A 23,468-nucleotide genomic window follows, 5' to 3' on the forward strand; every position below is an offset into this window, starting at 1 on the left:
AATACTTGCCTTTCATGTTGGTTTTTCTTTTTTCTTTTTTTTTTTTTTTTGCAAGGTTAAAGATTGTGGCAATGTAGTATGATTTGTAGTGAAGATTATAAATAATGCCCATAATGCATACAATTACATATTTAAAGATTATAAATAATGCCTTGTAATACTTGCCTTTCATGTTGTCTTGTTGTGTAGGACAACTACCTTGAGGAGGCAATGAAAATGAGAAATCTTCTTGAGGAGTTTCGAGAAAATCATGGAATTCGACCTCCAACTATTCTTGGTGTTAGAGAGCATGTTTTTACCGGAAGGTTTTTGTTTCCTTTTAACTGAAATATTCATTCCTATAAATTTATCTCTTTCTTTATCTCCCTAAGACGTACGATGTGGATATATACATGCAGTGTTTCATCTCTAGCGTGGTTCATGTCTAATCAGGAGACTAGTTTTGTCACTTTGGGCCAGCGTGTGTTAGCAAATCCTCTCAAGTGAGTGTATCTACTGTAAAAGGCTATTCCTGATTATATGAATAAAGTTATCATGTGTATCATTTCCCAAAACACTTGAATTTATCGGCAGCAGGTCCTGTTAAGCTAGCATTTGAGTCCTCAAGGGACTTTTCTTTGTATTCTATGATCAATGAAACACCTTTGCTAGCCAGGATTTAGTGTGAATGTTTTATGTCTTTTCCACTGTCTTCTTCCCAGCCACTGGCCTATATTGGACAGTTCTGTCACATGATTGCAATTGTAAAATCCTTTTTTTTATTACGACAGTGGATGAATTCTTGTATGACACTGGGAAGCTTAAAAGAATAGCTGTCAGTGTCTAGTGTTGCTCATTTAATTTTTTTTGAAATTCAGGAAGTATACTCATTGCCACCTTGATGTCATGAAAACATGTCTTGCACATATTGAACTGTCTTCATGGTGTTTATTTTTCAAGGAAAAGTGTTTTTACACTCCTTTAAATTATTACTTTCAATTTTTCATGTATGATTGCTTAGTTTAGTGCTTGGGAACTGTAGTTTTTGTTGATTTCTCGAGTTTTCCTCTGAAGCATTAAGATAGGGTTTCTAGCTTGTTTTTCAATCTGCACTTAATATGTTGTTCTTTGAAGGGGCTTTTTCGGTTCATTACTTATGTCCATTTTCATGTGGGGAAAATGCAGAGTTCGTATGCATTATGGGCATCCTGATGTATTTGATCGGATCTTTCATATAACTAGAGGAGGGATTAGTAAGGCATCTCGTGTTATCAATATTAGTGAAGACATATATGCAGGTAAGCTTGGATGATGAGAATTTTTTTTTGTTTCCATTTTTAAAGTGCATTAGAATTCTCAACTCAACTACTTGAGCTACTTTCTTTTCTTCATTTCTTTGCATTTACTTTTGAAGGCCAAGGATACCTTGTACACAAGTGTATCCAAAAGTCAACCCCTAAAACCATCTGATAAACGCATATGGGAACTGGAGAAGATTTCATTCTTATTTTCCCTGGTTTTAATTTTATTTTTCCTTAATCTTTTGTAGTTTACAACTTTCCCGTGCTTGTTTTACTATAATAAAAAAGCATTGCAATTACGTTCTCTTTTTTCAGAACTTCCTTGCTAGGTATTTGGGATTAAACCACTTAACTGGAGTCATGCTAGTCACTCTAGCAAAACACACACTGGTGCCACCTAGTATGAACTGAAAGTTCTTAAACTGCAATCCTTGGGAGATTGTCAGAGTGAAAATTTTACCATGAAGCAATACGAACAGAAAAAAAGGAGCCTACTATTGTTGCTTAAAGCTTATTTTCAGCTAATTTAATGATATACCTAAATAAAATTTTTACAGGATTCAACTCTACTTTGAGGCAAGGTAACATCACCCATCATGAATACATTCAGGTTTGTTCTTTCTTTTTTGTCTTTTTTCTTCTTTTTTTCCCCCAAGGGAGACTGGCACATAAGAATTTGTCTTTTGATTTTCTTTGCTCTCATGAAAGCTCAAGCTTGAGCTCAATTCAAAATTCACTGCTCAAAATTTGGCTTGAGTTCAAATGAGTACTAAGTTTTCAAGCTCATGCTTGGTTCGATTTCAAACTCAAGTTCAAACTTGTTTTGTGTACAATCTTTATTTAAATGATGAAATTTTGAGAGTTCAGTTTTCTTAAATCACTTCCATTTCACAGGAAAGCAAAGAAAATCAAAAGATTGTGTAGAAACAAACAGGCATGAGAAATTTGTTATTTAGATTACTGGAAATAAATGTTTTCATAAATATAATAAACGCCTAAAAAATCATTATAGAGACGTAGGAATTATGCCCAAACATCAAAATTTTCTGCAACTTGTTATCTAGTCTCTGAATGATATGGTTTTATTTTTTATTTTTAAATTTAACAATAATCACTTAAAGGAGTGGAAAAGGCACAATTGCAAAATATTGAATTTATTTATTTGAAAAGATACTGACCTGAAAAGTATGTCTCGGTTAAAGTTGAGGATAATTGGCAATTATAGTGGGTGACACATTCACAACGAAAAAGGCCTGATGAAGGTGATTTTGGGAGAAAGAAACGAGCCTTGGGGAAGAAGAGACATGGCTTAGAAATGAGATGTGATTTTGAGAGCATGAAGAAAGCTTTTGGTGAGGAAGCTCAAGGGGAGTAGAAGCGTGTCTGTAGAAGGAAACCAGGAGAAAAATAATAGGCTCGGGTTTTGAGTATATTATATTAAGGATAAAATGGTAACTTAACTTTGATATATTAGATATATTATAAATAACAAACTTGATTAGGCTTGGTGCTACTTGAAATTGGATTATGGTACTCAAGGTCGGCTCGCTTGGTAACTTGAGCTGCTTGAGCTCAGCTCAAATATGACCGAGTTGAATTCAGATCTTTTTGGAGTTGAACTCGAATAGCTTGCAAATATAGGTGTCTCATTTACGCCCATATCTTGGACCCATCTATACCTATTTTCTTGAGTTCTCTTTTCTAATAATGCAGGTTGGAAAGGGAAGAGATGTTGGATTGAACCAGATTGCTTTATTTGAGGGGAAAGTTGCTGGGGGAAATGGGGAGCAAGTCCTAAGTAGGGATGTATACAGACTTGGACAACTTTTTGATTTCTTTAGAATGTTATCTTTCTTCTTCACGACCGTCGGTTATTATGTCTGCACAATGGTATTATCTCTATCTCATTTTAGATTTAGACTACATTGCTAGTCTTCAGACTTGTCTGATATTATTTTCCATTATCGCAGATGACTGTCCTTACAGTTTATATATTCTTGTATGGAAGAGTTTATCTGGTAAATAACTTTTCTTCCTTTGCCTAAGTTCTTTTAATGTATAGTTCACTTTTCTTTTAACTTATTCTTCAGAAAGAAAGCAATTAGGCAATAGAGTTCCTTTTAATTCTCCTGCCATGGAAACTTTTTAAAGATAAAGAAAAGCTTGGCAGCCAATTAATTTCATTTAAAAGGATGCATTTGAAAATTTGTTAAAATCTTGGCAAGGTGAAACCATCCCATTTATGGGGCATTTTATCAAAGTTACTTGAAAGATCTTGCATTGTAACAATAGTTTTGTCAACTCATTTCCAATTCAACCAGGCTTTCTCTGGACTCGACGAGGAAATCGCTAGGCAAGCTAGAATGTCGGGTAACACAGCATTGGATGCAGCTCTGAATACTCAATTCTTGGTACAGATTGGAGTTTTTACTGCCGTCCCTATGATAATGGGTTTTATACTTGAATTGGGGTTGCTGAAGGTTTGTCAGTCTGATTCCATTTGAAACTTGATATTCTTTGTCCTGTAAATTTCGTAGTTTGGTAGGTCCAGTTTCAGAAAGTTATCTGTGAAACTTTTAACATATTACGATCTTACAGCCTTTGCTAAGGTGATATTTTTCTCTTTGGTATAATAAGTTTCTAATTATCTTTTGGTCGATTGATATGCAGGCCGTATTCAGTTTTATTACAATGCAGCTTCAGTTATGTTCTGTCTTCTTCACATTCTCCTTGGGAACTAGAACTCATTATTTTGGACGGACTATCCTCCATGGTGGTGCGAAAGTACGGGTTTTCTTTTAGTTTACATACATATTCAAGATTTTCATTTCTCCTCTTTCAATTTTAATAGATGTATGTTCATCTTTTGCATTTGAGCCAACAGTATAGAGCAACTGGGAGAGGTTTTGTGGTGCGTCATATTAAGTTTGCTGAAAATTACAGGCTTTATTCAAGAAGCCATTTTGTTAAGGCGTAAGTGATACACTCTGTTGGATTCCAATTAGCTGTTAATTTCAATTGTCACCAGCAAAAGTTGACGTTGATCTGGGAACTATGCTGGGTTGACATCATCTGTATGAAAAAGTAAAACTGCTTTTATTTTAAAGCTTTCAAACTTAATATTTCTCAGGCTTGAAGTGGCACTGCTTCTCATAGTATACATCGCATATGGTTACACAGATGGGGGTGCTGTTTCTTTTATCTTGCTTACTCTTAGCAGCTGGTTCCTTGTCATCTCTTGGCTTTTTGCCCCTTATATATTCAACCCATCAGGTTTTGAATGGCAGAAGTAAGTCCCATAGCACTTCACTTCTGTAGCTTTTATCTTGAAACTTCCAGAAGTAAGACTGCATGTTTGCAACTTTACCACATCATAGGTGCTCATCCTTACTTATATCTTTTAATGAACAGAACTGTGGAAGATTTTGATGATTGGACCAGTTGGCTTCTGTATAAAGGTGGAGTTGGCGTGAAAGGAGATGATAGCTGGGAGTCTTGGTGGGATGAAGAACAGGTTTATCATTGCGATGTTAATTAGTTCTTTAGTTCTTATTTAGTCTTTGTCTATGCATTTGACTAGTCTTGTCAAAGTATGCTCCTTGTCTTTGCGCCTTGTCTTTGCAAGGTGATATGTGCAAAGAACACTTGCATATTTGAGGTTCTCTTCAATTTCTTTTTATAGTTTGTTATTTCATTATCCTTCCTTAGTAATAACTAGTAAGAAAGGAGATAATATCAAACTCTTTGCTTCTTATTATTTGAATATTCAATATCAGGAAGGGGACTTGCCAACAAAAGAAAATGAAAATTTTGAATATATTGTGCATAAACTAGACCAGTTTTTTGAGTTTATTATCATAATATATGTGTGTATGTACACACAATTAAACATATAAAAACACGTACATATACTTATTGTGCCTTCTTTCAGGCAGTATGTTTTTTTTTTTGCATCTTGTGTCAAGAAGCACTATTAGGATTGAGAGGGTGCCTTGTATTCTTGACAACATTTCATTTGACCTTTTTTCCTGTGGTACCTGATGTCAAGTTATTTTCTTTCTTTTAGTAGTATGAACTATGATTGTCTGAGAGAGCTTTTGAGCTAGATTCTCTTCTTCACTTTCAATCATGTGAAACGAGGGACCTTAAAAGTTGCCTAACGTTGTCTTTCTTCTTGTTTTTACTTTTTTCATTTTGAGTTCAAAATATTTATTTCATTTCTCGCATTGGCTTGTTGGCCTAGTGTCCTTATTTCCATAAGGTTCTGTTCTAATATTTTAGTTTAGAAACAAGCTTTAGGTGTTGGTTGGAATTGCTTGTCTATTGACAACCGTTTTTCTTCTTATGTTTCTTATTGTGGAAAATATTACATTTCTTCTGCAGATACATATCCAAACACTGAGAGGTCGCATATTGGAGACAATATTAAGCTTGAGATTCTTTATTTTTCAGTATGGCATTGTGTACAAACTCCATCTTACAGGAAAAGATACATCCATTGCGGTGTGCTTCTTGCCCTTATAATTTTCTGCTCGCATTTGTTGTCTTTGTTTCTCAAATTTAATGAAGCATGTTAGAGAAACTCATTCTCTGACTTCCCTCACAATATTTTCTTCGTGCCACTTTCCATCCAATGTTAAAAGAAAAAGATGCTGTGCTTAGTATGATGAGAAAGGAGAATAACATAACATAGAACTTGAGGATGGAAGTTCTAAGGATTGCTTTTTTGTCGCATGTATGTATGAATTATAATTGAGCCACATTGGATGAACTGGTAACACAAAAACGTGTGGAAAATGTCGGAGGAGTTCCACCACTACAAAATTGCCTCCTTCCTGCTTGCCAGGCATGCAAGAAGTGGCATCTGTCTTTCCTTCTTGAAAGAATAGGTGACTGCGGATTATGCTTTTCTGTAGGTGACTATTTGGTTAATCAAGGGGATGGATATAACCATAAATGGTGCTGGAAGTAGATCAAATTCATACCAACAACTTGGAAATTATATCTAGTGGAACAGTTTCCTATGTTCAATGAATAGTGTGTTTGCATGTTGATTGGTGTATTTTTTAGGACCATTATTCAATAAGATTCATATTCTAGACTAAAGGGTTTTTACTATAACTTGTTCTTGATGGTATCATTTTGCTGTCCAGCCTTATGGATTTTCCCGAATCGTATTGGTTGGGTTTGCCGCCTTGTGTTTTGTGTGTCAATTCACGCATTATGTATATGCCAATTGTTTTAAGGACTATTATTCAAGAAGATTCATATTCTTAGACTAAAAGGTTCTTATTGTTACTTGTTCTTGACGGTTTTGTTTTGCTGTCCAGCTTTATGGATTTTCGTGGATTGTGTTGGTTGGATTTGTCCTATTGTTCAAGGTCAGTATTGTTTATCATTCAAGGGCGTCAAACTTTGCCACCTTCCAGACATGCCCCTCCCAGAAAAAAATAATCTTCAACATATCTGCCTTTCTTTTAAAAGGTGTCTTAATGATTGATCCTCTCTATTGGCTTGCAGTTACTCACCTACAGCCCTAAGAAGTCCCATGATTTACAACTGGTAATGCGATTTATGCAAGGGGTTATATCCATTGGACTTGTTGTTGCTCTTTGCCTTATCGTTGCCTTCACCGGGTTATCAATTGCTGACCTATTTGCAAGCATCCTCGGTTTCGTTCCAACTGGTTGGGCCATATTATGTGTAAGTGTTACAGCTCCCTCATTTTCCTGCTTTGGATACCTCTCTCTCAATTGAACATGTAGAAGTAATGATTATCGAATATGGCACTTATGTTAAGAGAACTTGTTTAGGAATATTTATATTCCTCATAGATCATACTGAAATTCATCTCGGTTATTGCCAAGTAAAGCATGACAGTTGAGTTCATTTTGGTAAATGAACTTAGTCAAGTTTGATCTTTATTTCAAATCAAGCAACTTGAGCTTCTTACGGGTTGAGCTTGGTTTGACTCATTCAGACCCGCTGATGGGTGTTTTTCTGATTAATATTTTTTATTTGGATTGCTTGCCTTGGTCCACTAGTAACATTCCTTGGGCTGTTGCATTTTGAGCGGTACCTCTCTGTATACAGGAACCTAGCTTAGCATGATTAGGAGTTTGAATCTGTGCAGAATGATTCTTCATTTTTGTTTCAAGTTCAAACCACTCTACAATATGGTGTTGCATTTTGTTGCTAACAATTTCGTATCCTTTTTTGTTTTGTGTTGTGTTGATATAATTTAGCTGGCTGTTACATGGAAGAGGGTTGTAAGAAGTTTGGGATTATGGGATTCGGTGCGAGAAATTGCAAGATTTTATGACGCAGGAATGGGTACAATCATATTTGCACCATTAGCAGTGTTGTCATGGTTCCCATTCATCTCAACCTTCCAGTCTCGCCTTCTCTTTAACCAAGCCTTTAGCCGTGGGCTGGAGATTTCTCTCATCCTTGCCGGAAACAAAGCTAATGTCGAGACATGATTTCTACTTTCTGGCTGAGGTTAGGTTTGCTGGAACTAGTTATTGTTTTTATTTTTTGGTCTCGATTTATTAATTTATGAATTTAACTTCAATCCTTTTATAGTATATATTATTTTTGATGGAGTACAATCGTTCTATAATTGAATTTATATGCATTCACAGATGGTTCTGTTAGTAGTATGTTTAAGAATGAGAGGTTTACCTTAACCATTTAGTACTGAATTATGCATGAAAGAACAAATACAAATAAACAAGAACGTGAAGGGCGAAATTGGCATTAATGTCTGAGATGGGAGTTTCTTCTGATTGTGACCTTGTTGTAAATTACACATTTCAAAATCCTAAATTCTGCAGAATGGAAGGGTGACCTTTTTGGGCCCGACATTAGGGGTGTATTCTGTTTGGTTGATTTTTGGACAATTGAACCCAATAGTTTCATTCGTTTTGCTTCGCTTTAGCTCGCCGGCCGGTTTTGTAATATATATATATATATATATATTATACTTTCTTTGGGTTTAAAATATCTAATACTGTTCTTTTTTCAAAACATGTTTTGGATTCATTTATATATTATAATAAGGGTAATTTACTGTGGGTGGAATAAAAAACTCCAGAAGCAATATCAATTGTTTTTAATTATTTAATTACTATTATATTTTATTCTAAAACAAATGGCATAATTTCAAACTCACTTGTGGGTAGTGTATATAATTATTATCTATAAATTAATGTCAAGAGACATTGGCAAGGCCATTTAGAATATTTTTGAAGCTAAAAGAAAATTCATGTATTTGTTTTTTTTATATCTAATGTTTTACTTGGCGTTTCTTTTAGCTTTAATTAGTTATAATTTAAATTTTGAATAATTGTTTGTTTTATAAATAAAATATTATAAAGGTTTTTTTCTTTCTAAAATTAAGATTATGCTTATGCTTATAACTATTATATTTAAGGAATGATCTATTTATACTAATATGAAATTACGCTTTTATAACATTTTGTGAGGCACTTGTTATATTTAATTTTTTAATGATATTATAATTAGGTTAAATGTAGTAGTCTAAAAGAAGTGGTTCATCTACTATTCTACAAGGTCTATTTTTGTAAATATGATTTTTTTTCAATATTATTTGAATAAAATGGTTTCATGTGAAAAAACCGAATTTGAACCAAGTTATGAGGTTTGGATAATAACATTAATCTCAAAACAAGTTGAATGGGACAAAATTCAAGTTGAACTGTACCATCAAATTGATTTCTCGGTGTTTTCAATTTATTTGCTCATCCTGGCTTGACAGATAGAATTTGTGGACCTAGTCCTAGTAAATAACGAACTTGAGTACGAAAGTCATCGAATAAACAGCAAGATTTCACCTGGTTTGTTTGCAAACTATGGAATATAATGGTGAATATAAATCCAGGGCCGACCCCAATTTATGTAATGTTGGGCTCATACACGAGATGAGAAGATGCGAATAGTATGCAAAACTGTCCACTGGCGCACGCTGACGTGATGACGATGATGTCAAATTTGTCCGAACTTTTAGGTTAAACACTCAAATTCAAAATTGGCTCAGTTATTATAGAAGCAATAATCAATCTATTCGAATTCATATACCCCAAGTTTCTACTCAAATTCTCCAACCGAATTCTGGGTAGAGCTTAATCAAACTTAATTGAAGCTTGAGATCGTGATTGTTGAATTTCTTGAGATTCTCACAAATTGATTTCCGTATTACTACCTTTTTACTGCATTGCATGTACTGAAAACATTTTATATGTAGCAAAAAAAAAAAAAAGAAAAAGAATGAGCAGTACGAATTTGATGAAATAATTTGGAGGAGACAGCTATCTTTCTTAGGTGTTCGAAATTATGCTTGAACTTAGGTAGAGTAAGCACCAAATGAAATGCAGTAAGACCACAAAGCATCTGAAATCTGACTCCTAGTATATAAATTCAATTAGCACAAGCTATTCAATTATCTCAAAAATGGTTGTAATGTCTCGTTTGGTTTCTTATTTAATTACATGAAGAAAGAGTTTATTTATCATATATATACATTTCAATAGTTAGACATAAAAATTAATATAAATTTAAACTTGAAATTAGAAAATGAATAAAACTCTTGTAAAATATAGGGTCTTGTCAAAATAAACAGATTTTTTCTTTTCCAAAACAAACCATAATCATTGAAATTAATTTTTATTAAATCATATATTAAACTATGGTTTAAATTAATACTACTACTGAAGGTAGCATGTTTTAAAAGTGAAACTATATTCAGATGGAATTGGGCCAATTTCAAGCTTGACTAGAGTAAACGAGTTGCAGTTCAATCAACAAGCATACGAACAAAACATCCTAGTAGTCGACATTGGTTAAGGCAGGGGAATCTGGTTCAAGATCCAAGCAATTGCTGTGATTGCAGTTAATGAAAGAGTGTAATAATGAAACCCAAGGTCGAAACATTAGTAACAATTTTTTGAATCACAATAATGGGTGGCCAAATTCTAATCCTTTTTGTGAACTTAACCTACCCTATCAATTGAACTAGTTCATTAGAAAATTGTTAAATTAGACTTCCTTAAAATTATCCATTTATCCCTTACTTTTGTTGAAGGACCGGTTTTTCGTTTGTGACAACTGAAATCTGACACAAACCAAAATGTCTGCCCACATCCTTCCTCAGCACACACATAAGGACAAGCACCCACGTGAACCCTGATGTGTTTGGTTCAAGCCCATGCCCACTAGAATGTCCTCTTGCAACCTTTCCAAGGGCATTCAAGAGGTTGGTCATCTATTTTGTTATAATTGAGTGACCCGAATCCTTATTAAAATAAAATACAGTGGTAAAATAAAATAAAAGTAAAATTCATATAGAACTACACTTTTTTTTTTTTTTTTTAGAATAAGGTTTTTCAACCTTATTTCACTTCATCTAGTTGATATTGATTAAAATAAGGTATTTTAACCTTACTACACTCCTTCTATTAGAATATGGTTGTACAAGCCTATAAATAGACATAGTCTACTCATCTTGCAATCATTCGAATTCGACATAGTCAATTATCTTCTCCTCTGCCTGTGGTGTTTTCCCGAAAGGATTTTTCATGCAAAAATCTATGTGTTCTTTAATTTTCTTTCTCTTTTCTTTGTGATACATTGTCATTATTGATGTTCTATTTTTCACAAGTTGGTATTAGAGCTTCCAGGTTGTTCATCTTAATCACGATAATGACATCTTTGAAGTATGAAATTTCGCTGTTGGACCGCAACACCAGATTCATGTTGTGGCAAATAAAGATGCAGATAGTTCTTGCGCAGAAGGACTTAGAGGAGCCCCGGTAGGGATAGATAAGATGCATTCGACATTGACGGAGGAAGAGAAGAGGCGTAAAGATTGAAAGGTGTTAACACAGTTACATCTGTGTTTGTCTAATGAAATTTTGCAGGATGTGATGAAGGAAAAGACCACTGATGCATTATGAAAGAGGTTGGAACAAATATGTATGTCGAAAACTCTAATCAGTAAGCTGCATATGAAACAACATCTTTATGCTCATCGTTTGGAGGAAGATGTCATTTATGCACGAACACTGCTTAGAGGCTATAGAGGTTCAGTATGATGAGGAAGATCTAGGGTTGATTCTACTTTGTTCATTGCCCCCGTCTTATTCAACCTTTAAAGACAATTTTATATAGCCTCGAGTTTCTCACAGTTGATGAGGTTTATGATTCTTTGCCCTCATATGATAAGATGAAGCATCTTGTGGTTAAACCCGACTATTAAGGAGAGGGACTCATTGGTCGTGAGAGATAAGATCAGAATGTTGATGATGATCGTGGAAGGACATAGGAACAGAATCCTCACGGTAAATTTAAGGGTAGATCGAAGTCTTCAAATAGAGGTAAAACTTGTAACTTTTGCAAGAAGAAAGGGCATGTTAAATCTGAGTGCTATAACCTGCAAAACAATATCAAAAGGGAGCCTATGAATCAAAAAGGAAAACAATTAGAAAAATATGGTAAAGTTGATGTTGTAGAAGACTATAGTGATGGTGAACTTCTAGTCGCTTCTGTCAACAATTCTAAAGTGAGCAATGAGTGGATCCTTCATTCGGGCTGTACCTTCCACATGAGTCCCAATCGGGATTGGTTTACAACTTACGAAACAGTGTCTGAAGGTGTTCTTTTGATGGGAAATAATGCTTCGTGTAAAATTACAGGTGTTGGAATGATTAAAGTTAAGATGTTTGACGGGGTTTTTAGAACACTTAGTGAGTGATATACGACGTGTTCCAAAATTGAAGAGAAATTTGATTTCGTTGAGTACTTTTGATTCAAAAGGGTAAAAATATACAGCTGAAATTAGGGTTTTGAAGATTTCTAAAGGTTCCCTCATTATTATGAAAGGGCAGAGAAAGACTGCCAAGTTATATTTTTTGTAGGATTCTACGGTTACTGGTGATGTAGCTGTCGCTTCCTCTTCCTTATCAGATGATGATGTTACTAGACTTTGGCATATGCACCTAGGGCGTATGAGTGAAAATGGCATGGTAGAATTGAGCAAAAGAGGACTTCTTGATGAACAAGGAATTTGTAAACTGGAATTTTGTGAGCACTGCGTTTTTAAGAAGCAAAAGGGAGTTTGATTCACTAGAGGAATCCATAACACGAAGGGAACATTGTAGTATATTCATTTTAATTTATAGGGGCTATCCAAAGTGTCTTCGAGAGGTGGAGTTAATTATATGCTAATACTTATTAATGATTTTTCTAGAAAAGTTAGGACATTTTTTCTGAAGTAGAAAAGTGATGTGTTTTCTACATTTAAGTCTTGGAAAACTATGGTTGAAAAACAAATGGGAAAACAAATAAAACACCTCCACACAGAAAATGGTCTGGTGAGTTTAATGAATAGTGTAAGTCAGAAGGGATCGTGAGACACTTGACAGTTCGTCATACTCCACAGAAAAACAATGTTGCAGAATGAATGAACTGAACAATCATAGAGAAGATTCGATGTATGTTGTTGAATGTCAACTTACCAAAGTCGTTTTGGGCCGAAACAGCCTCTACTGCTGATTATTCTGATTTAAAGATTTTTGGATGTCCTGCATATGCTCATGTTGATAATGGAAAATTGGAATTGAGATATATTAAATGTGTTTTTCTTGGTTATAAAGCTGGTGTAAAAGGGTATAAGTTATGGTGTCTTAAAAATAGAAAAGTTGTGATTAGTAGAGATGTTGTTTTTTATGAAACTATTATACTGCCTATCTTTTAAAGACTTTTCCAATAAAGAATAGAAAAAGTAGACAGAGCATCAGATTAATCCATAATCTATAACAAAGTCGAATCCTCAAGCCAGTACTAAAATTCATAATAGAGTTGCTTTTTCACCACAATATTCTATCACCAAAAACAAAACTAGAAGAGAGAGTAAACTTCTAAAGAAGTATGTTGAGGCTAATCTAGTTATCTATGCTTTAAATGTGGCTAAAGATATAGATGCAAACCAAGAGACATCTAATTATTCTGAGGCGGTTAGCTGTGAAGACTTAGAAAAGTGGATGTTTGCTATACAAGAGGAGATGAAATCACTCTACAAAAATAGAACTTGAGATCTTGTGAAACTTCCTAAAGGCAAAAAGGTTGTTCGTTGTAAATGGGTGTTTAAAAAGAAAGAAGGGACTCCAAGAGTTAAAGAACCCATATATAAAACAATGCTTGTTGCAAAAGGTTACAATCAAATTCCAAGTGTGGACTTCATAGATGTGGTTTCCCCAGTTGTGAAACATAGTTCGATTCAAGCTTTACTTGGTATTGTGGCCACGCATGATTTGGAGCTTAAGCAATTAGATGTAAAAATTGCATTTTTGCATGGAGAACTTGAGGAGAATGTTTACATGCAACAACCAGAGGGTTTTACATTCTCAGAAAAAAGAGGACCATGTTTGCTTGCTGAAAAAGTCCCTTTACGGTTTGAAACAGTCACCAAGATAGTGGTACAAAAGGTTTGATTCCTTTATGACTTCTCGTGATTTCAAAAGAAGTAGCTTTGACAGTTATGTTTACTTTAAGAAAAATAGTGATGGTTCTTTTATGTATCTACTCTTCTATGTTGATGATATGTTGATAGCAGCAAAAGATAAAGGAGAGATAAGAAAGATCAAAGCCCAACTTAGTGAAGAATTTGAGATGAAAAATTTGGGACCAGCAAAGAAAATACTTGGTATGGAGATTTTCAAAGATAGAAAAATAAGTAAATTGTACCTGAGTCAGAAGGGGTACATTAAGAAAGTTCTTTGCAGGTTCAATATGCAGAGTGCTAATGTAACACCCCTAACCCGTATCCATCGTTGGAACAGGGTTACGGAGCATTACCGTAATAAACAAATTAAAAAATAGACATTTCAAATTATTTAACATCCATGTCATATATTATTCATAAAGTCCTTTATATGGCCTCTCGAGGTCCAAAACATACATTAGAAACAAGTCGGGACTAAACCGGATACTTAGAGAATTTTTTAGCGAAATATCAAAATTTTTCCTAGGTACAGAATATACATGCCCTTGTGGTTAGGTCGTGTGAGCAAGAGACACGCCCATGTCTCAGGCTGTGTGGGCATTCGAAATGGGGCACACAGCCGTGTCCCAGCCCATGTCTGTATCCGTGTAACTTTCTGACTTGGGTCACACAGCCAAGTCACACGCTCGTGTGCTAGGTCCTATGTAGGTGTAGAGGTCACATGGCCAAGCCACACGTTCGTATGCCAGGCCGTGTGAAAAATCCTGAGCATTCTATTTAAAATTTTAAAGATGCAAGGGACACATATACCGTGTGTCACATATAGCTGAGACACACACCTGTGTCTCTGCCGGCGTGGACGAAAATAAGCCATTTTCAAGGCCACTTTTCTCACCCAATTAGTCTTCCACCTACTTAAACACTTTAACACATACACAAGTCAATCCAAAATATTTAAACCAAGCCAAAAATCAAGTCTTATGCATGACATATTACTTCATAAATCCATATATCCTACTTACCTATTTTACCAAAAATACATTTAGACATACTTATGAAATTTACTATTAATTGTCCATACTTAACACTCATATCAAACATGACATTATCTCATATATATATATATATACATCAAAACACATTCATCACAAGCCATACCAATGGCTAATTACAACTAAAACATTTATATGCCAACATTGGCTATTTAAACCTATACATGCCATTATAACCAAAAATTAATTTACTATTTATACCGAAATGAGCCGATGGATAGTGCGATGTATCTCTAACCAACTTCCAACCTTAATGAGCTTTTGAGCTACTATAAAACAGAGGAAATAAAATAGAGTAAGCATTTAAACTTTAGTAAGTTCGTATAACATGAAATAAACTTACCATTCATTTACATTTAAAGTAAGCATACAAAATGCATCCAAGCAATTTGGCTAATAGCCTAAACACACAATTTCATCAACATGTTAGTCATGTATTTCATGTGAATATCAATAATCAGGGATGAGCTCATCAAATATCAAATTTCCATGTGATTTCAGGTGTATACAGGTAATATCTCATTCAAAATTTACCTTAACTTATATCAGAACTTTGTCCATTAAATAATTTGAAATATAGATGGATACACGGTAATACACAAGAAGTGTATAACTCTGTAATTTGTCAATTCATATTTGGGAGTGCTCATTAGAACACATAATCGGGAAGCCCTTTCTAGAGCCATATAACAGGAAGCTCATGTGAGCCATGTAACGGGAAGCTTATCCGAGCTATATAATGGAAAGCTCATAAGAGCCATAATCGAGAAGCTCATGCGAGCCAATAACGGGTAGCTCCGAAGAGCCATTAAACAAGAAGCTCCAGATAGCCATGTATCAAGAAGTTCAAGCGAGCCTTATCGGGAAGTTCTGAAGAGCCATTAATCAAGAAGCTCACAAAGATCCTTTAATTGGGAAGCTCACGAAGAGCCATATATCAGGACGCTCATAAGAGTTGTGGTGTGTCTACAACAGATGCAGAATTACAACCAATCAGGATGCTCCAAAGAGCTATTAACAGGAAGCTCGCAAGAACCATATAATGGGAAGCTCGAGAGGGCTAATAATTGGACACTCTTTCGAGCTGTGGTGTGTCCGCAATATATGCAGGACCACAACCAATTTGAGAATCTTGTATCTATCGAATTTCATTTATTCAAACGGGACTTAACATTTATCGAACTTTTTTAGATATGTAATCAATTTCATATACATGGAAATTACACAATTCATATATATATATATATACAACATTCAATTTCAAACATATAAATGTACATAATTTAATTACACAAACTTACCTTGACAATGTTCATGAACTTGTATGCTACTAATCCATTACTTTTTTTTTTTACTTCGATCTAGCTCTATATTTGGTCTATACGGATCTATGCGAGTAAATTTAGCTTAATTTCAATTCAATTCAATCCACATCTTAGGCAAAATTACTATTTTCCCATATGCTTTTTTTTTAATTCTGATTTCGTCCCTAAGCTCGGAAAATGAAATTCATACAATTTAATCATTATTCCAAGACTATTCGAATTTCATATGTCACAATAATAGCCCATTTTTTCATAAAATTTAGAATTTTTTTCATAAATTTTGCATCTTTACAATTTAGTCCCTAAATTACAATTTCATCCCTAAATTACAATTTCATCAAAATTCACTTTACAAAGTTATTTATCTATCAACAACCTTTCATTTTCTACCATAAAACTTCATAATTCATACATAGTCCTCTATGGAAAAACCTTAGTATCCCCGAGATAGTTAGATTAAGTTATTACAATCTAAAAAACATAAAAATTACTAAAAACGGGATTTGAAAACTCACCTAATTGAGCCAAATAAGGTTGCTACCTTCAAGCTCTTCTAACTAGGGTTTCTGTGTAAAAATATTTGGGAAAGATGATGAAAAAGATAATATTTCTTTATTTAATCATTTATCATCATTTATTATTTTTACTTTCCAATTTAGTCATTTTCTTTATTTAATTTTCCATGGATGACTAAGCATCCTTATTTATTAAGTCCTCTTAATGGTATATTTTCCATATAAGGACCTCAAGTTTTGAATTCTATAGCTATTTGATACTTATAGCTACTAGAACTCAACTTTTGCATTTCATGCAATTTGGTCCATTTATCAAATTAGACATGTAATCGGTAAAATTTTCTTAACAAAATTTTTATACGACATTTCTATCATAATGCAGACCATGCAATAATATTAAAATAATTTTCCTTATGGACTCAGATTTGTGGTCCCGAAACCACTGTTCCGATTTCATTGAAAACAGGCTGTTACAACTAAGCTTGGTAATACTCTTTTAGCAGCCCATTTCAGACTTTCACCGGCTTTGTTTCCATAATCAGATGATGAGATTGAGTACATGTTACATGTTCCATATTCTAGTGCAGTGGGATCTCTCATGTATGCTATGGTTTGTTCATGTCCAGATTTATCATATGCAGTCAGTGCAGTTAGCAGATACATGACGAATCCAGGTAAAGAACACTGGAAAGAAGTTCAGTGGATTTTAAGATACTTACGAGGTACTACTGATGTTTGCTTACTGTTTGGAAGAACTAAAGATGAAGTCATTGGGTATGCTGATGTTGATCTTGTTGGAAAATCTTGATATAAGAAGATCTTTCACAGGTTATATTTTTACAATCGGAAGTTGTGCAATTAGTTGGAAAGCCACTTGCAAACTACAGTCACCTTGTCTACCACTGAAGCTGAGTACATGGCGATTACTGAGACTTGTAAAGAAGTCATTTGGTTGAAAGGACTCTTTAGTGAACTCAAATACCTTCAAATCAGTATAATATTTTATTACAGTTAAAGTGTCATCTTCCTTACAAAAGATCAAATGTTTTATGAGAGAACAAAGCACATTGATGTTCGGTATCATTTTGTTCATGATATTATTGCTCGTGGTGATATTGTTGTGAGCAAGATTAGTACTTATGAAAATCTTGCATATATGATGACTAAGTCACTTCTCATAACCAAGTTTGAACATTGCTTAGACTTGTTAGTGTTCTGATAAGGAATGAGATGGATGAATGCGGAAGTGGATCATAAAGTTTTTCAAATTCGCAGATTTATTCTAGATTTCTAGATGAACGTAAACTGAAACGAGAAACAACGAAAACAAATTAGTTGTCACAAAGGAGAGTCAAATAAAATTAAAACAAAAGAACGATGAATCGTCTGGTAAAGAGTCCAAAAGAGAATGAATTAGGGTTTCTTTGATTGAAAGAAACTGTCCTTGGCCCTCAAGAAAATGCCCCAACTAGATCTAGAAAAACACAAACAGATTTGTTAGAAGTGATTTTAAAGACAAAAGCAAATTATGACAACTAAATTGTGCAAGAATGCTTGAAACAATAAGAAAAGATTAAAACTCCTAATTTTGATGTGTTTCTTGATAGAACAAGATAAGAAAACGTCTTTCTTGAAGCAACTTTAACCTAGAACAAAAATCAATAAAATCAGCAAGCCAAAACAGTAAGAACTAACTTAAATAAGCAAGAAAAGATAAATTAAGGATAGAAAAGAGAAGATGACGTCCTAAGAAGCCTTGGAAACATTAAGAATCCACAACTCCTTTTAATGGCTCTAATTTCCTCTCTAAGAAAAAATCTTAGTAAGAAAAAGCTTGAAGATGATTCCTACAACCTGAAAGATTGTTAAAAAAGCTTCTAAAAAAAACCCAAGAGCAATTCTTGAAGAAAATCTCAAAGAGAATTATTATTAACTCAAAAAAACATAAATCCATTGTATGTGTAAAAGGGTGAACGTCTATGTTACTTATAGGCCCCCAAAATAAGTTTTCTAACCGTAATAGAATAATTAACATGACAACTTATCAAATAAAAAAAAATAATTCTAAATGTGAACTTTTAATAGGAATTTAGCTAAATGAATTAAATGGACTCCTTAGGCTGAATTCTTACATGATGATCCACCTATTAAAATAAAATTGGACCTATAGTTTAAATATTTTACAATTTGTGCCACTTTGATTATTTGGTCTGATATTCAATTAAATTACTTTCCAAACTTCAAGATGAGCTTGTAGACATCTTAATGGGTCATTTTTTCAAGAACTTGGTCTTGTGATCCATTTGCTTCCGAAATTGTCTCATTCAAGCTCGTACATGAAATCCAATGCGCCTTGGTTGCAAGATTCAGTTTTTTGGACCAAGATTTCTAACATTTGAAATCTTGATTTTCTTGATTCTTGAAATTGTCCGAAACAACAAAATTGGACCAAGATTCGGTTTCTTAATTTTCTTGAAAACAAGAAAGTGAATCTTGATTTTCTTTTTTGATAGTGTGTGCATCTAGGGTATTAGTAACGAAGTCTTGGATGGTCCCGTTCAATCTTGCTTGGATTTGTTTGGCCTTCAACCTTGTTATTGGGCCTTGAGGAAATTTGAGCCTATCACGTTCATGAGCCTTATTTTGGGCCTTGAGACTCTCACCATATTCATTGTTGAAAAATACCCTTTAAGGGGTTTCATGGAAGAGGTGGAGAACTTGTTCGTTGAGAGTTTATGGTGAAGAAATTATTCATTAAGATTTTGTTTCAAGGTAGAGATTGTTAGAATTGAGTGATCCGAATCCTTATTAAAATAAAATCAATGGTAAAATAAAATAAAATAAAATAAAAGTAAAATCCATATAGCACTACAGTTCTTTCATTTTATTTTAGAATAAGGTGTTCAACCTTACTACACTCATTCTATTAGAATATGGTTTTATAAGCTTATAAATAGATATGTAATCATTCGAATTCGACATAGTAAATTATCTTCTTTTCTGCCCTTATTTTTTTTCCCGATTTTCACATAAAAAAATCTGTGTATTCTTTATTTTTTTTTTCTATTTTTTTGCGATAAATTATTATTATTATTGACATTCTATTTTTCACACATTTGAACTTGACGATGCTGCACCAGATATTTGTGTGAGAAGAACTTCTCACACCCTTTTACAGGACAAATGTTCCTTTTGTGCAAGATCAGCTCTTGTTTTGAGCTAAAACTCATGATGCAACCTTCCATGTCACACTGATACTCCGGTTCCTCATCTCTTACTTCTGCAGTGTCTTGACCTGCTAGAGTTTTTGAGTTTGAAGCATTCTTCACTTTCTTCTTACCCGCTTGCTTCTTCTCTTTCAGTTTTGTTTCCGACTCTTTTGGACTCTTTCTGATTCTTTTCCTAAGGTGTGTGCTGGGTTCACCTATCTCATCTTCAACATATGAATCGCACTGTCTACAACGTTGCTTCATTTTGGCGTTACGATTCTCAAGAGTCCCTTGTTTCACTTGCTGAGAGACTACTTGTTTTGTTGTCCTACATTTCCCTTGTTTCACATTCTGAGAAATTTTGTGTTTTATTTGTTGCAGTGTCTTGGCTTTCTTTTTTCTGATTCTAAGGCACTTATTTAGTTGAAGATGATTCTCATCCAATGAATCATATGAAACAGCATCTCCCTTTCAATAAGTTTCCCTTGCCTGCTTCTTGGAGTCTTCAGAAGCTGCTGCAGAGAAGTATCATCCAAGGAATCATCAGAAACTCCGTCTTCCCTCTCAAGAGGTTCGGTTCACTTACTTCGCAGAATACTCCTAAGCTGCTAAAGAGATGGGAATCAGATAAAAATGCATCTTCCCTCCGAATAAATTTGGTTTGTTGATTTGTAGTAACCTCACTGTGGTTTGATGAGAATTACCATTCAATGAATCAAATGAAGAATCTTCTCTATCAGTAAATTTGGCAATTTTGCTTCTGGGAATCCTCCAACACTGTTGTTGATGATTATCTTCAAGTGAATCATCTGAAAACGAATCACTTCTTTCCATGCACTGAATTTGCTCGCGTCTAGGAAACCTAGTAAGCTGATGTCGAGAATCATTCTCTGATGCATCATCAGATACTCCAATATCTCTCTCAAAAAAGTTTCCTTGATTGCCTTTAGGTATTCTTTCTACTGTTTAAGGCAATTATCAGCTCCTGAATCATCGGAGATTGCATGTTTCTCTCAAGTGGCTTAATTTGCCTGCCCCCACAAATCCTTCTACACAGCTGATGAGAAATTTCATCGTGTTCATCATCTGATACAGCATCTTGTCTCTCCCAAAATTTGGACTGCCAGGTCTATGAATTTTCCTATACTGGTTAAGAGAACATTCGTCAAGTGAATCACCCGAAACTATGTCATCTTCTTCAATATATTTGCCTTGCTTGCCTCTGAGATTCCTCCAATGCTGCTGATGGGTAAAATTTTCATCTGCATCATCTGATCCAGTTTCTTCTCTTTCAATAAATTTTCCCTGTTTTTTTTTCTAGAGAGATTCCTCTTTGGCAGAAGAGAATCATCCTCAAGCGAGTCATATGAAAATGCCCTTTTTTCCTTGATCATTCCAGGTTGCTTGCTTCTAAAACCTGTGTCGCTGCCTAAGAGAACTGCCATCCCAAGAATCATCTGCAGCTGCACCCTCTGGCTCGACACATTTCACTTTCTTGCTCGGTGCAAGCTCTGCGTTCCTTTTTCTCTTTTTATCAAACTATTTAACCACCTTGGTTATTTCGGCTTTCTGAGCATTTTGGGTTCTCTCTTGAGATTTTCATCTGAAGGTGCCTGGGCATTGAAGCTTCGTTCTTGATCTTTTTCCTCATGATGCTCTCGTGCCAAAAGTGGATGAACCTGATTCGACATCCAAACTTTACCACACTACCTTCCTGCCACTATTTTTTAAAGTTTGCCAGACCTCTCATACGGCCAAAAGCACTGTATATAACACAATTGTATGCAATCTGTTTACTGTAAAGTGTAGAGTGGCTGAGATTAGCGCTATAAAATAGGTTGATACCGAGCTTTACCGCCCAGTCCCCATTCCCGGGTATAGCATCCTCACTATCAAGAGCTGAACGGATCCTCTCCTCGTCATCAACAGTAGCATCCCCAAATAAAATGTCATTACAGGGATGGTCAATTCCTAGTTCTTCAGCTACTGACTTCGCTTCTGCTTCTATCTAAGGATAGTCTGCATTGTTTTACAGCAAATAGTTTACAAGTACAAACAAAAAAAGAACCTAGAACAGTTATTTGGTAGAACTATTCATAAGCTTTCAGAAACATGCAAATAATAAAAACTGGAAACTGAAGACGTTTGCCAGGCAGAATAAGAGATTAATTTCTACCTAGATAAACCTTTAATTCATACCTAATACCCTTCACATATATTGATTTTTCAATGAAATAAGGGTTATTGGATACAAAACCAAAAGAAAAGGGCTTAATTGGGTACAACAGAAGTATAGGGGCTTACTTGCGCAAAGTGATATTAGTTTATGAGGGGGATTTTTTAGCCTTAGAAGAAACATGTCAAGGTACATGTTGACTTTGATCCTCTGACTTCACCATCGTTCGCTTTCTATATGCATAATAATCTGGACATGGAAAAGGCTAAACACAAGTAATCCTTCTGCATGCACAACCTTTTAACCCACATTGATTATCACCCAACAAGGTTGCATACGGTAAGGGAAACATAAGATGACGAACATTATTTCAAAGAAAAGAGTATCCCTGATTTTTTTTTATATATATTTTCGAAGGAAGGATGAGACAGCTAGTTTTATGCAAAATATTTATTTGTGCATGCGTATGCCAAGGTGTAACTGGATGACAAAGGAGAAATACATGGGCTCCTCCAATTTGTCAAAGTTGTTGCTCTACTTCTAGAGCATGCTGAAGACAGAAGACATGCATTCGAGAAGAATCTTCATCGGACCTTGGACCAAATGCAATATCAGCATTCACCATTGCTACAGTGACCTTGCCAAACCTCATTCTCTATGCCATGAGTGGCCGGGTAAACAATCTAATACCATTTAGTTATCATTATATGTTGATCTATGATTCTAGGCATAGTAGTAGTTCTAATAATTCAATAAAACTAGAAGACAATAAAAAATAATTTTATAATCTCTTATCTTGTAATTAGATTTTTTCTTCATCTGATACTGGAATATTCTTTTCTTGATTGTGGTTGCTTCCACGTTACTTCTTTCTTCTTCTTCTTCTTTTTAACTTTTCTTGATTGTGATGTTTTGCATGTTGCTTTATAGGTTTTTTGTTGGAGTAGATCCCAAGCTCTGGAGATTAGATCTATTTCTTCTTGAATTTGATAATAAATAAAATTATTATAACACTTGTCAACATATGTTGTCAATTATTCTTCCACTTCCGTGGTTATAGTTAAGTTTCTTCCTATAATTATTTTGAAGATAGTTTAAATTTGATATGGCTGATAAAATTTTTCACGTTCAGCTATACCAATAATACTACATATTTCAAGATGAAAATAGCAAAAGAAGTCTTTATTTACCATATATAATAACAAAAATTTAATAAAAGCTAAAAAATCTTTTAATAAATGGAAAGAAAAATTTTGAACGGTTATTTTTTTATTTTAACATGTAGAAGCCCAAATTACCTGGGCCCAAGTGCAATTAAACCCACTAATCCCCCTAAGACCCACTTACAACCCAATTACCCAATTAACCCATCTTCAAACAAAAAAACTAAA

The 23,468-nt window shown here is 34.4% G+C and overlaps 2 protein-coding genes across 2 annotated transcripts in view; one reads left to right on the forward strand and one right to left on the reverse strand.

Annotated features, from left to right (window-relative positions):
* Positions 1-7,891, forward strand: part of LOC108482723 (callose synthase 10) — a 28,855-nt gene extending 20,964 nt beyond the window's left edge. The window contains exons 37-51 of the mRNA XM_017785841.2: positions 190-305; positions 399-482; positions 1,165-1,277; positions 1,838-1,890; positions 2,994-3,170; positions 3,251-3,298; positions 3,602-3,760; positions 3,951-4,064; positions 4,165-4,253; positions 4,411-4,569; positions 4,692-4,794; positions 5,664-5,783; positions 6,611-6,661; positions 6,801-6,983; positions 7,526-7,891. Coding sequence (XP_017641330.1) covers positions 190-305; positions 399-482; positions 1,165-1,277; positions 1,838-1,890; positions 2,994-3,170; positions 3,251-3,298; positions 3,602-3,760; positions 3,951-4,064; positions 4,165-4,253; positions 4,411-4,569; positions 4,692-4,794; positions 5,664-5,783; positions 6,611-6,661; positions 6,801-6,983; positions 7,526-7,762 — 1,806 coding nt within the window. The 3' untranslated portion in view covers positions 7,763-7,891. The remainder of the gene's footprint in view (positions 1-189; positions 306-398; positions 483-1,164; positions 1,278-1,837; positions 1,891-2,993; positions 3,171-3,250; positions 3,299-3,601; positions 3,761-3,950; positions 4,065-4,164; positions 4,254-4,410; positions 4,570-4,691; positions 4,795-5,663; positions 5,784-6,610; positions 6,662-6,800; positions 6,984-7,525) is intronic.
* Positions 7,892-10,161: 2,270 nt separating this feature from the next.
* Positions 10,162-20,533, reverse strand: LOC108481142 (lysine-specific demethylase REF6-like). Its single transcript, XM_017784307.2, is given in 3 exon segments — positions 10,162-10,179; positions 10,373-10,563; positions 19,805-20,533. Coding segments are annotated over 3 exon segments (570 nt in total). The 5' UTR covers positions 20,166-20,533.
* Positions 20,534-23,468: the final 2,935 nt, after the last annotated feature.

Source organism: Gossypium arboreum, chromosome 1 (genome assembly GCF_025698485.1).
Source record: "Gossypium arboreum isolate Shixiya-1 chromosome 1, ASM2569848v2, whole genome shotgun sequence".
Taxonomy (NCBI): Eukaryota; Viridiplantae; Streptophyta; class Magnoliopsida; order Malvales; family Malvaceae; genus Gossypium; species Gossypium arboreum.